Source organism: Lepidochelys olivacea (genome assembly GCF_965140295.1).
Source record: "Lepidochelys olivacea isolate rLepOli2 genome assembly, chromosome: 5".
NCBI classification, from domain to species: Eukaryota; Metazoa; Chordata; order Testudines; family Cheloniidae; genus Lepidochelys; species Lepidochelys olivacea.
The window spans coordinates 61,322,631-61,337,355 of NC_140415.1; the positions used below are offsets into that span (position 1 = coordinate 61,322,631).

A 14,725-nucleotide genomic window follows, 5' to 3' on the forward strand; every position below is an offset into this window, starting at 1 on the left:
TATCTCTGGGAGGTTGAGGTGGACGGGAGTGGATGGCACCACCACTAACCTCTCCCTTTTCTTTTATGGGAATCCTCTCTCGGAGGCACCAAGCAACGAGGAGGCTGTTGGGGCCTGAAGTGCTTCCTGGAAGCCGACAGAGCATAAAGGCCCAAGGATCAGAGGAGGGCCTTTGAGTCCTTTAGACCATGAAGTCTTGTGTCCACCTGCTCCAAGAATAAAGAGGAGCCTTTGAAGGAGAGGTTTTGGATGGATTGTTGGACCTTGCGAAGAAGTCTAGAGGACTGAAGCCAAGAACAATGCCTCATGGTGACTGTGAAGGCCATTGTCCTGGCTGCCAAGTCAGCTGCATCCAGAGCTGCCTGGAGAGTGGTCCTGGCCACATTCTTATCCTCCTCCTACAGGGCAACAAATTCTGCCTTGAATCTTGGGGCAGAGATTTAGTTACAAATTATAGTCTTATCTCCCCAGCAAAGCTTGCTGGTTAGAGATACGTAGTTGAAGGCTATCTGTCGAATAAACCTTTCTTCCAAAAAGGTGCAGTTTCTTGGCATCTCTGTTTGGGGGCTAGCTCTCAACTGGACCTGCATGTCCCTCTCGTTACTGCTGCCACAACCAGGGATACTGTAGGGGCGTGTGAGTATAGGTATTTGAATCCGCTCACTGGCACATAATACTTCTTTTCTGCCCTCTTTGAGGTGGGGGGAAAGTGAAGAAGGAATTTGCCACAGGGCCTTGACCAGACATATCACAGCCTCATTGATGGGTAAAGCCACCTTGAAGGAAACTGCTGCAGCCAGAATATCAATAAGGCTGTGTGATTTCTTTAAGCACCAGGTTTACTGCTACCCATTTGAGGAGGTCCTGATGGGCCATGAAGTTATTCTGCAGAAGCAGGCTACTGGGTCCTGCTATAGCCTCATCTGGGGAGGAGGAGGAGGAGAAAGAGGCTTACACCAGAGGAGGGGCTCATTCCTCTTCCTCAAAATGTCCACAGGAGCCATATCCTTAATGTTGGTACTGGGGTCAGTCCCAGAGTCAGGGTCCGGTGCAGAGCAGGAAGGAGCAGTAGCCCGCTTCTCGGAAACCCCTGAGTAAGAGCAATGGGAGGAAGATCTGGTACTGGGAGAAACCCCATGGGTTCCAATAAAGCTACTATACTGGCCAGTGACCTGCTGGCCAGTGCTGGTGGTGGGACTGGCACCAAAATCCTGTGGCGCATAAGATGGGCACTGGTGGTGACCCTTAGGTTGCACATAGGATTCCCCTTCAGACTCAGAAGAGGAGTCCTCTCTTGGAGACCACAGACTCAGAAGAGGAGTCCTCTCTTGGAGACCACAGAGGAGCGATACCCAGATCTGCTTCTATGTGGTGCCAGTGGTCTGGGGACTGGCGGCAGACTGGAGATGGTCAGGATGACGTGATCAGGGCCTGCTTGCCTCTCAAAGGTACCAGGAAGGAGCTTGAAGCTCCTTTGTTCTTCCTGTTTCTGGTCATCAGAGCTGGCACTGGAGTTGGGGTGTATCAGGAGAGAGAGTAAATTCCTGGATGCTGAAAAGACTCTGGGGTCAATGGGATAGTCAGACTGCTGACGCCATGGTGACTTCCAGATGTCAGGGAAGATACCGCACTGAACTCAACGCTCTAGGTGGAATCAACGGTGCCATTCGTGGGGCCGGGAGTGGAAAAGTGGCTCAGCATGGGTCTCACTGCATTGCTTTCCCCCAGCTTGTCCTTTTGGTGCACCAGCGAGCACCCTTTGTTGGTACACTGCTTTTTGTGTTTCTTCCTCAGCACCAGAGATGGTGAACAGTTTCCAGAAGAGCATGGTGCCGGAGGAGCACTTCACACCGATGCCAAAGTGCTCGGTGCTGAATCGGAGCAGCTCGGCTGAGGTGGGCCTGATGGTGGCTTCCATAAGGACAGCCTTCAACCTGATGTCTCAGTCTTTTTTTAGTGTGGGGGTCTAAAGTCCAAACAGATCTGGCACTTGTCCCTCATGTGAACACTTCTAGCAGCTAGAGTGTGTGTTGCTTGTAGGCACAGGTTTGCCAGAGGAGGCATGAAGTTTGAAGCCCAGAGACCAAGGCATGTTCTCCCCCCTGGGGTGAAGATGTCCCTCGACGATAGAGATCTATTTACACTAAATATGTACACAAACACTAATTACAACAACAATATAGACTATACTATGATAAACTAAGAGAGTCCAAAAATCACTGGGAAGAAGCCTTGCTGAAGCAAGAAGGGTCTTCCAGCAACCATCACAGGCGGTAAGAAGGAACTGAGAGGGTGCATGGTTGGCAGCGCCCCTTATGCCAGCGCATAAGCATGTGACTCCAGAGGGAGCTAGAGCTGGCCCAACGGATACCACTAAGAGAAAAATCTCTGGCAACAGTGCACTTGGCACACACACACACACACCCCTAACGAGGAATGGACTTGAGGAAGCACTCAAAGAAGAAATTTATTTTTTTATGAGTTACTTATACATAAATGGGATATCCAGAGGCACTGCCTTATTAATTTAAAAGCTACGTTTTTGGAATAAGAGCTTGTATATTATTTACTGTTCAAAAATAAAGTGTCCCTCCAATACTGTTATATTTATTGTGACATATTGAGGCACGGCTAAAAAAAGAAAGTGAGCTAAATCCCTGAACTCCCATTGAAAATAATGGTACTCAAAAGTGCAACAGAGACCTGGAAAATATTTAGTATAGGTGATGCATGAGCCAGAATTCCTCAAGCTTGACTTTCAGATCCCAGACTGAATTTGTAAAACTGGGAGTTAGATAAAATGTATTCTTACTTACAAACTGAGCAAATGTTATTGGAAATTCTTGAGAAAAAAAATAAACATGGAATTCCATGATGACACTTTTACAAAGTCTTTTTCATAGTATCATTACATTCTAAAGTTCATCAAGCAATTCAGTTCTGGCGCATAAGGAATCAGAAAGCATCCACTGAAAACTTCTGAATTCTCTGAGATGAGCATTCTGGCTGACAAAATTTTAAGTGTTTACTATTAAACCTACTGACTTTGAAAAGTGCCCCAGTGAACACTTCAATGTGCAAAAAGCCCAGAGTGAATACCTGTAGCTTATTATAGCATCATAATATTAATTAAGGGTCTGCATGTCTTTCCATTCTAAAGTCTATTTCTCAGTGGTGTACCTTTAACTTCATAGTTAAAGTTCTGACTCCATCTCTAAATTTAAGTTAAATGAAAGTTAAGCTAGTCCCTCTGCAAGTGAGAGAGAGAGAGAGAGAGAGTGTGTTTTTGGGGGGAAGAGGAGGAGGAGGTGGAAAGAATGGGTATTTGTGATTTTTTTTAAACTTTTGTTTATTCAGATGAGATGTTTGTGAATTATGATGTGAAAAATCATACCTAAAGTATTTCACTTTTGTAAAATTATTCTGAATCTTTATTTTAACACTATTAAATACAGCTTGGTCCAGAAACTCCATGTTGGGTTTTGCTGTTGTCTTCTAAAAGGACTGGTGTTGGTTTTTTGGGAATGCTGAATGTTAATTTTAAACTTTTATTGTAAAACATTATTTTCTTTTCTGCACATGGAGCTGGGAACCTGGAAAACCCTATTTTTAATCCCTGTTACTGATTTACTGACACTGATACTGATTTATTCTATGGTCTTTGGAAGTCCTCTAAGGGCTATGGTTTGTAAAGGACTTTGAAGCTGAAAAGTGATATATATGAGGTAAGAATTATTATAAAATTGATTTCCAAAGGGAGTGTTGAATAATGGTACAACCTTAGCACAAGACAACACAATACCACCAACTGAAATAAGTCACACTTTCACAAGGCTGTGCAAGATTTTGCCGGGACCCAAGGAAGCTATGAAAATCCCAGCCACCATCTTGAAATGAAAACTCCACAGCCCTGCAATCCCTTTTTGAAGTTCTTATAGCTTTGGTTTAAGTAACAAATGTCTATTTTATGATAGGCAACATTACAAATGCTTTTTGAAGCCGAGGGAGAATGGTTCACAAACACCCATAGGGACTTGCTCCTCAGAAAGAGAGATTCCAAAATAGCAGCCATAGCTGACACCCGCTTCTGCAGGGCAGGACCACAACACATTTAAAGTCACAACACTGAAATTGGTACTGCTTATCAACATCTGTTCCTAAAGTCAACCTAATTATGAACCAATTCTCTTCTGTGCAGAAGAAAGAATTGTGTTGGTGAATAGAAAAGAAAGTATATTGTTATATAACCAGAAATATGTTTTTACTGCAATGTACAATAGCTAGTGTTAAAAAGTATGTATATTATGGCACTAAAATAAAAGATCTGTATTTATCTATTCTCAGCTGCTTGTTATGATTGCTTCTGGTCATACAGAATTTGTTCTGTTAAGATTTAATGGTGACCCAGCTTTCTTGATGGTGATAGCAGTGCACCATGAGAAAGACTGGCAAGTGAAGTAGACTCTACCAATGACACACAAAGCAGGATATCACTCCTCTTTCCTGTCTTCTACTGATATTAAAGTGGAGTTCCAAGTCAAAAGGAAAACTGAACAGATGTGTATGTATTAATCCTAATAGCAATACAACTAGTACAAAATGCTGCAGCACGTCACCTCTGCAACACAAGCTACTGTGAGCATATCAAACCCGTCCTCCACTCTCTACACTGGTTTTCCATAGAATTGCGAATCAAGTTCAAGGTCTTGGTCCTTATCTTCAAAGCACTCCATTTCCTGTGCCGAGAGTACCTAAGAGACTGTCTAAAGGACAAAGACAGTAGTCAACAACTTCGCTTCTGTAGCACAATGGAACTCTCAACAGTAGGAGTAAAGCTTGTCTGTGTAGGAGACAGAACCTCAGACCAGAGGTGGTCCGAGACTGTGTAATGAACAACCCCAGGAACTAAGGATCATCACAAAGCCACTTTTGCTCCAAGTGCAAGGCACATTTCTTTTACATCTCTAATGTAAACACACAGCAACAGGTATACTTATTTAATAAATAAATGAATGAATAATAACAACAACAAAAACTTTTATCAAAACAAGACATTCCTCTGCACACACCTCTCCCTTTGAAAAGAGGATGAGAGAGCAACCAACACATGGCAGATGTGGTCATGATACTTAATGCATTACTGGAGAGGGCTCAGGTACTGTGACAACAAGTGTGGTATAAGAACTTATATAGGATAGGATAGAGCCTTATGGAGAAATGTGCATTATCCTAAAAGTTTTATCATTCTGAATTCAAACAATGAAGTACTAAAAAGGATATTTAAATTATTTTAGATAGCAGGATAAGTCAAAAACAGCCAAGGAGTTCAAATACACACTGACCATTTGTGCTACAATCATATCTTGGGGCACAGCGGAAGCCCCCTCCACCTCTGCTGGAAACTGCAACCAAGAAAAAATTCACCTTCTAGGGGTAGTGGTACTCCTGCTGTCCTCTGCCAGGAAATAACTTTAAATTTTAGCCATTGTATGAAAGGAGCCCTGCTAGCAGATGCTCCCTGGAAGATACATTAATTCAGTGCAGCTCCAAGATGCCAGAGGCAGCTCTTCCCACTTTGTGAGTTGCAACACATGGCTCCAAGGCCCTCAAAAAAGTGTGTGTTGCACACACGACTATTGCTACAGCTGGTCTTCTCACCAGCCGAACCCAATTAGTGAATCTGGCCACCTATTGGTAGCTCATGTACTGTAAAATGAAAACAAACAAGAAAGGCACATACATTGTGTCCCCTTAGTAAATGTTGAGTTTTAACTTAGTATTTTCCAGTTTTGACAAGCATGAGTAAGTTCCATGGGATCACTAGATGCAGAACTGTGGCCAGAATTTGGTATCTGGTGATTTTTAAAAATTGCAATTTAACTGGCAGATTACATTTTATCTAAATAGGTGCTATTGGTATTTAGGGATGCTCACTTTTTTTAAAAACAATTTTAGAAGTATAATTTTTTGTTAAAAGATGAAGGAGCTGATCCCAATGTAATGTACATTTATTATTGATGATGTGTACTAAAAATTCTTATGAAAGCTCTGCCACCTCACTGTTTTCATCCATTTTTATTTCAAAGTATCAAAAGCATTAAAAACAATTTCTAGACTAATTGTGCCATATTCAGCAAATTGATCAAACTGAAGTCAATGGGGCTATTTGTGAGGGTAAGAAGACTAGGGTCCGGTCCACAGTTTACCAAACTGTGTTTTTCTTACATCACAAACTAGTTTTATTTAAAAAAAGAAAAGGAGGACTAGTGCCACCTTAGAGACTAACCAATTCAAATAAATTGGTTAGTCTCTAAGGTGCCACTAGTCCTCCTTTTCTTTTTGCGAAGACTAACACGGCTGCTACTCTGAAACCTAGTTTTATTTAGATAAGTACAAATTTGAGTATAAACTAGTAAGCTTTTCCTTCTTTGCACCCATGCAGTTTTAAAATTAATTGTTTTTGAAATGAAAATTTAAAAATATGTTCTCTGACAGACACCTGGGTACAGCAGGTCCAATTTCAGCCAGGATTAAACGCGTACAGCCATTCTGAGGACTGGAGTTTATCATGGCATCTTTGGCATTAACTTTAACTGCAGCTACACAAACACACAACTATGATTACAGAAGGTAATTAATAATTATATGAAGTATTACAAGATGATCATACCACAAAAGCAGCCAGACTCCTTTGGGGTGAATCCCAGTCAAAGCAACTGTTAACATAGTAGGCAGCATTTATGAGCACCATGACACATCGCTTCATGCGGATAAAGTTCCTTAATAGCAGCTGTGGGAAAGATGAAAAGATGAAAATATATTCAGAAAAAACAAGACTTCAAACTATCAAGAGAGCTTACAACATCTTCAAGCTCATTCTCATTAAAGCAAGTTAGTAAAGTTGAAAGAATATGTCAAGTTGTTTAGTTTACAGATCTAGAATAATATCAGTATTTACTGAAGAATGGGAAGGGGAAGCAAACCTAGACAGTTATACAAGTCAGTTTATCACCTGTTGAACTTAATTCTAATGTTTATAATTTTGAATGACATACAAATGTCTGTTTCTCCCAAACATTTCAAGATATTGTGTTTAAAAATATAATAAAAAAGAACATGAAACATAATTTGCAAAAATTCAAGCATTATTTGGTCAGTGAAATTTGGGAGTTTTATTAAATATGTTGACAATTTTTTTCAAAATTGGGTACCTAATATTAGGTTTTTCAGACTACATTTAGGCACTCAAGTAAGTGGCTTGATTTTTCAAAAGTGCTGAGCTCTTGAACTCCCATGAGTTCAATGTTTTGAAAATCTTGGCCTTTGTTTTAAAAATTTGTGTTATGGACCATTGTGCACAAACTGTGCAAAATTATAGCTCTAATCGAACAGATCACCTATATTCAGTGCATCCAATTTTTTCCCCTTTGCTTTAGATTATCTTGCTATAGTTGCTTTTGCAGTCATCACTATTTTATAGCATTTATCCCTGTAATCTTGACCATAAGAGGTCTTATTCTTATCTGCACAAAACTGCGTCATACGGAGATACAGGTTTCAATTCAAGGAGAAAACTCTTTAAATTACCTAAAATGATAATGAGCCCTAATTTATAAGAGAGCTGAATGTAGTAATGCATCATTTAATTTAAGTTAACACATTAAATTCATCTGTGAAAGTAAAATCCCACTGATCATCAGGAAATGTAGACATTTTAAAATGCTACTGTATCTACCGTTAATTCAAGATCTCCCTTTGTAATTTTTGAATAGCCCTCTTCTTTTATATGATGTATTATATTATAAGCTAATATCCGAAAACTAAGAGAGGGTATTTAAAGTTTATTGCCAACTTGAAGCAAGTACAATAACCATCATTTTCTGTTATGAAAGTGGGGAGAACAGCGAATCTTGAATAAAAGGCCTTCTTGTTTGTTTGCTGTAATAATGAGGAAAAAATGCAGCTCTAGAAACTGCTTTCCTTACAATAGTGAAGACAGACGGTATTTTGCCCTTTACAATCTCGTCAGTGAAATACAATGGACAATGCATATATAATTCATGTGGCAGATATTGCAAATCATATTAATGTTTATGAAGGCTCATTAGTATTTGAATAGCCTAGGGTCTGATAAAATAAAATTGTTTAAAACCTCTCCCTTTCCCACCACAAACAACAACAAAAAACTCTACTCCTCACAGCCCAACTAAATACCCAACTCTACATAACTAAAATACAGTACTATTGAAAGTGAAAAAAAGTTATATCAAATATAATTGAGGACAAAAATGGAAGATGTGCCTTTAAAATAATTATTACCAGAAAATATCGTAACCATATGAGGCAAAAATATTTGAAAAGGAAAAGGGGACACAGTTTTCCCAATTGGATGGCCCTGAAAAGTTATAGATTATTTGATTTTGGTAGTCTCATTTGAGATTCTAATAGAGCACAACACTTAAAACCTAGCTAAGAGAATGTTAATACTCTCCTTTTCCCCACAAACAAAATGGAGTGCTTTCAGATCAAGGTTAACGGCATAAATTTATGCTAGTCTTAGCTTAGATCCACCTGTGCTATAACCTGATATGTGTGGACACACTGATGATTTCAATTGTTTTCTCAGGCACACATTTCATGGAAATCAAATTGCAATTGACGATGAACTGACATAATAAAAATTATATATTTGTTTTTCTCTCTTCTTGTATCTCATAATTTAGTTTTGTAAACAGATCATGGACATGTAATTCTTTTCCCCCACTGAAGTTTGACACGAGGTGTCTAGAAGCTTACGGCTGATGTTAAGTCTTTGCAAAAGGATTAGTCTTTTCTTCTGCTTTACCTGTTTAGACAGTCTGTTTTCCTCTTCGATGTACTTCTGTTCTTTGGGCATTAATGTTCGTATGCTGGCTTTCACCTATACATCAAAATATGTGTCAATGTTATGGGCTTACGTAACACTCACTAACAATACAGACATCAATTTGCAATAACTATTAAGTTTCAAAGTCATAGCTGCCAAGCCCATAAAATATAAATGTACACACAGGCACGAGTTTCCGTTTCTTACATTAGCAGCCATAGCAGCAGCAGCAGCAGCAGCACAGGAACAAAAAGAGTGGGTGTGCCAGCCAGTGGCAGAAGAGTATTCTGTAGTATACATCAAGGTTTAGAGAAAATGAGGAATGACAGAAATTCTCTACAAATCAGGAACAAAAGCTTTCATGAAACTGAACTCTTTAGCAGTACAAAAAAGCCAAAGTTAAGACTTACAGCATTAAAAATCACATCTATTTCAAGATAGATGACCCCCTTTGTTGGCCCTGTCAGCTGCTTGTTTTTCAAGACGTAGGCTCTCTGTTCACCATTTTGAATCTGCGGGAAAAGGACATGACAGCCGTCTGTCTCGCGGTCTCCACTGAATACACTTCCTCAGTAACCTTTGACCCCCAGCTGCTGAAACTGACAGAGAACCCAAAACAACTGTGGCAATTCTGACAAGTACCTGTTCATTACCAGGACCAAGCCTGTCAGGAAAAATTAACTATCATGGGATTCAACATGGCCGTGAATTGAGTATGTTAAAAATTTTAGTGTTCTTATTACAGACCTTGGTTGAGAAATGACAGACAGAGCTGAGATTTTTTTATGTTTTCCTTGAGCAAAAGAAATACAGAGCAATATGTCAGGTGAATGAAACTTACAGACAGCAACGGTATCGCAACTTTGCCCAGAAAGTCAGCACTCCGATCTCTATCTTCGTCATAAACTGTCACTTCAAGAACTGAGTGGATATCTTTAATATTGCTATTCAGGAAAAAATACACGCCGGGGGGGGGGGGGAGGAGAGGGGGAAATGTCAGTGACATCAATAGTTACCAAGGACAAAAACATAATAAAGTTAGCAAAATGCAAGTAATACGTATATTTTTAAAAGCATCCAGGGAACAAAATTTAGGTAAATGAAAAGCCCCTGAATGCAAGAAAACCACAGTTTTGGTCACTTCATAGGCAGCATGGCAGTTCTGCTATTTGCACGACCTTACACCATAGACCTGATTCTTTAAATCTTCTATCCTGTGTGGGCACTGCAAGAGTTACAATGAAAGGCAGTGCTGAGTAGCACTAAGGGATTTACAGATGCAGACAGCAGATCTGATACCCATAAAAGACTATCCCTTAAAATGTTACTGTCCTTGAGATAATTTCAAATGGCAACCTCTTTGATAGCTGTAACTCTCTAAATGAAAATAAATAATAATGAACTAGCTGAGCAGATCTTTGGGCTCAAAATGAGCCCTCTACTTCCAAAATTCCAGTTTAATCCAAATTATTCAATAGACACACTAAAAAGAAATTTGGAAAGATGTATACAAAGCATATAACATTATTCAGCATTTTATAGTATTTCAGCTACTAGATATTAAATAGTCCATTACCATGCATAGCAGATGGCACTGTATGCAGTAAAATCTTATGCAGTTACTCAGATTTTTGGTTTGGAAAAAAAACCAAAAGTTGTTTGACAGCACTTGTTCTTAGATCAAATTGCTTACCCAGAAAACATGAATTAAAGGAAAATAACTGAACTTGAGTAAAACACACACACGTAGGAAATTTTTTTTAAAGGCAAAAATCAATCAGCAAATTTGAGAATATCCCAAACAATTGATACAATTATACGTATTACAGAAGTTCCTGGGAAGATCCTCCTTGACGATTGTATGAGTTTTTCTAGTTTCTGACCAGTCTTTTGTCCTTTACAAAAATGTCTGATTCCTCATTCAGAGAACACAGTCAGGTAGTGGAGGTTGATTAGTTACTGATTCTCTTAGCATTAATTAAAAAAATTAATGAAGAATTTAGCGTGTTTTTACAGATTCATAAATGAGAACTTGTGAGGAAGCTACTGAGAAGTACAATTGCTGTGGGATTTTTCTTTTGATCTGCATTCATTACTAAGGCCCCATCACAGAGGAAGGGGAGCAACGATCTATAGATCCTGTAGCATAGGTTGTAAAGAGATGACTGACAAATTTTAAGAACAATGGGGAAATTAAATTAGAGGTTGTTTTGGGATCAAGAGCAATACTTGATATTCTCATTTATGCCAAACACACAAAAAGCTGAAGTTTCTACTGGGTTTTAGAGTGGATTGTTTGCAGATTTCATTTTTCTGATCAGTTTTCTCCTCATTGGTGTGGTGATATGCTCAGGGAGAAACAAAGTATTAAAAAAAGAAAGAAACAAGGTGACACTTCATTCTTGGAAGAAAAATTGTGCTTTGAATTTGTCAAAACTTTTTATTGTTTTCAAAACCATAGAGAAATAAAGACAACGTGCACCACTTCCTCCACAAAATGAATGTTTCAGATATATATTATCCAATAGCAGCACTGCATGAGTGTAATATAGGATACTATTGTGTCATAGTCATTTGACAAAATGAGAGGAAAATAATCAATAAGATCTGACAGAAAAATAAGTGTGTTTTACATTTCTTCCCACAGTTAACTAGTGTTTTATAATTACATTTTATAAAGTTCATAAGCATCAATACATTTCCTCATTTTCAAACTCTAGGCCCTAGTCCTGTGACATCAACTGTCACTAAAACTAGTGGGAATTTAGAATGCTCAGCACTTCACACTTAGCATCTCATCGTAATGGGACTTCTTTTCTTACAATCGAAGTGATCTAGTCTTCATTTCTTTGAAAACATTTTTTTTGTTATCCTCAACTGAATTCCTTTTCAATGAATTATTTGGTTTAAAAAAATAACAGTGTTCTAACTCTATCTTCCTAGTTCAGCAGTAGGTAGCTCTGATTTTAAAAACTTACAATGTGAAGACTTTGTTCCATTCAGGGTTGAGATTCTTGTAGACTGTATGTGTCAGCAGTCTGTCATTGTTCAACTCAACTACGCAAAATGGGTCACTTTTACCTAGAGAGAGAGAGAGAGAGAGAGAGAGAGAGAGAACATGGAACAAAATCCATGAATATTCTGCACCTAAAACTCACAGAACCTCCTCTCAACTTGGATTAAAAAAAAAAAGCATGGAATGTAAAGATAAATTCATATGTACTGCTTTTCTGATCACAAACTGCATGATCCTTCAATGTGCTGAGCACAACCAGGAGGCTTTGAAGTGTCTCAGCACCCTGCATGATCAACCATATAGTTAGCTATACTGATCAGATAATTAAATCATCCTGACACACAGGAAATTAAGAAAGAGGCATAATGTGATGCAAATTATTCAGCAGATACTTCAAGTTAGATATTTTCCCTCAAATAATAATAAAAACTCAAACTAATTCACGGGTGGAAGAGAGTGTGTGTCCGGCTCTAGGTCTATTTTTATTTACATAACAATTACTTGAAGAAGACAACCACTTCACTTTGTTGCATCATTCCCCCTCTCCCATCTGATTAATTAATAAAATGAAGTAGCATTTGCTCAACAAGAACATTACACGTAAATTCCAACATGGCCTGATGCTGATGGCTTAAAGCCAAATTCTATGCTTATTTATATGCATGAGCATCCTATTTAAGTCAATATGTTTAGCAAAAGGTGCACATGTGTACAGAAGTTGCATGTTGGGCTGTGAATCATTATTAAGGGTACCAATACATTAGTGCCAAATCCCAAAATAACTCATACTCCCATAAGTTGAGGGAAGTATGTTTCCCTCACGCAAATTAACATCAACAACTAAACCGCGTATTACAGAGTGGATCATCCTTGTCTCTGGTCTGTCCATAGAGAACTAAGTGTTGGAAAGTTATTGAGTGTTGGCATTAGCTCTTCACAATCAAATCTAGCATACTAAGCAACTATATTTCACGTCTTCAATATTCCTGTAATGCGATGTCATGTATTATAAGAACACATATATTCAGTGGCGCTACATTAATGATACTAGTAAGGCATGTAATTTGTTCATACCTTTTACAAATGACAATGAAATCAATATTTAGACAAAGATCTCCAGAGGTCACATCTTCCAAACTGCAATATTGATTCAGATTACAACAGAGTTTAATGTGGATATTATTAACTTTAATGATAAAGAATAATTGTTTTAAATACAATGTGAATTACAATCACAGTGAACATTTACATTCTATAGAAAGCTGAATATCACTGAATCTTTTAAACTTGAAAAAAGAGATGGATACAATATTGCATCTCAGAACGTTTACCTGCCACTTCCCAACTCTAAAAGGAAATTAGAAACTGATTTCTCACATTTCTGAGGTTTTCTGTTTCAATATTTCAAAAGAAAAGAGATAGTCACAATTACAAAGCAGAACAAATGTACTAGCTGAGCAGAGTAAACTGTTATTGTATCATCTTCTTTGTTCACTTATATTTGCATATGATTGTAGAACATGATTACTTTGAATTCATTGTACACAGAAACAGGAATATGGTTAAAAAGTTTCCTTTCACTGAAGTGTCTAAATGCCCTTTACTATAAATAAAGACAAAGTATCTGATACAATAAGTTAATTATGAAAATGAAATTATGATAACACTTCTTTTGTTTACTGCATACTTTGATGTATCACTTTTTTCCATAACTTTCTTCTTACAAAGGTATATTAATACCAGTCCAGTCAAGAAGGCCAAATAATAGGTGACATGAATCATGGTGGACATTTGATCACATGCTCCTGCTCCTCTAGATTGAATCTAATTTCGCCATCATTATTGGAAAGAAAACAACCCGTCTGCATGCATAAGTTCAACTTTTTTCAATTCGCCTAAACAAATGAAGGAATAATATTGACCTAGCTTTAGGACATAAGGGAATATCATGACACTTTACATGAGGTGTCCCATATACTCTTTACTACACCAACAGAAGTTTTGTCACCATTGCCATCTCCATCAAGGAATAACATCTTATTCTAAAAGGAGGAAAGGGATCTCACATGGGAAGACAAATCTTTATCCATGAGCATATTTTTCCATAGACTAAAGCCCTCATATCTGAGTTAAACAGCTGTATGACAAAGCACCTTGTCACAAGGTGAACTGGCCCTTTAAGGGGCTTTGGGCTATACCTGTGCCAGTGTTAGCTTGCCCCATGTAGAAGAAATAAGTGACAAAAGATCAAGTGGCTAAGAGTAGGCCTGTGGTGAGAAGAAGAGCAGCCTGTGGTTCAGTGAGGGAGGGGTGGGAGTGGGGATAGAGGCTCAAAGAGAGAGGAACTCCAAGGAGAGGAGACCTGGGAATTGATTCTTTATAAAGAGACAGAGAGCAGCCAGGAGGTCTGGGAATACAGGAAGAGACACCAGGAAGATGACAAGGCAGTTTTGGACTATAGAAGGCAAAGAACCTCATTGTTCCAAGCCTGGTAACCCACAGTAGAGGCTGGACATGGACTCCCCATATCCTGCCACCTGGTAAGGAGGAGCAGTGACCCCCTGGAAACAAGGTGTGGATGGATGACTAGCGCCCAAAAGAGATAGAAGCTGAGCTCAGAAGAAGGGCAGCACTGGAAGATTTGTGTTTGTTTTGAGCTACAGGGCTAGATCACTGGAGTCACCTGATGACACTGGGAATCAGGAATTCTAGGAACTAGTGAATGATTGAAACTGAAGCAAAACTGAAGCAGAGGCAGGATCTGGTACTAGGCTCAGAGGGGCCTTGCTACTCTCCTCCATATTAGCATTTCTCCTTGAAGCATCCAAAATTGAAGCTCATAC

The 14,725-nt window shown here is 38.7% G+C and overlaps 1 protein-coding gene across 1 annotated transcript in view; it reads right to left on the minus strand.

Annotated features, from left to right (window-relative positions):
• Positions 1-14,725, minus strand: part of MCTP1 (multiple C2 and transmembrane domain containing 1) — a gene marked incomplete at its 5' end in the record, with an annotated part of 448,993 nt that overhangs the window by 132,810 nt on the left and 301,458 nt on the right. The window contains 5 exons of the mRNA XM_084628516.1: positions 6,671-6,790; positions 8,846-8,920; positions 9,277-9,378; positions 9,708-9,810; positions 11,845-11,947. Of these exons, the coding sequence (XP_084484642.1) occupies positions 6,671-6,790; positions 8,846-8,920; positions 9,277-9,378; positions 9,708-9,810; positions 11,845-11,947 (503 nt within the window). The remainder of the gene's footprint in view (positions 1-6,670; positions 6,791-8,845; positions 8,921-9,276; positions 9,379-9,707; positions 9,811-11,844; positions 11,948-14,725) is intronic.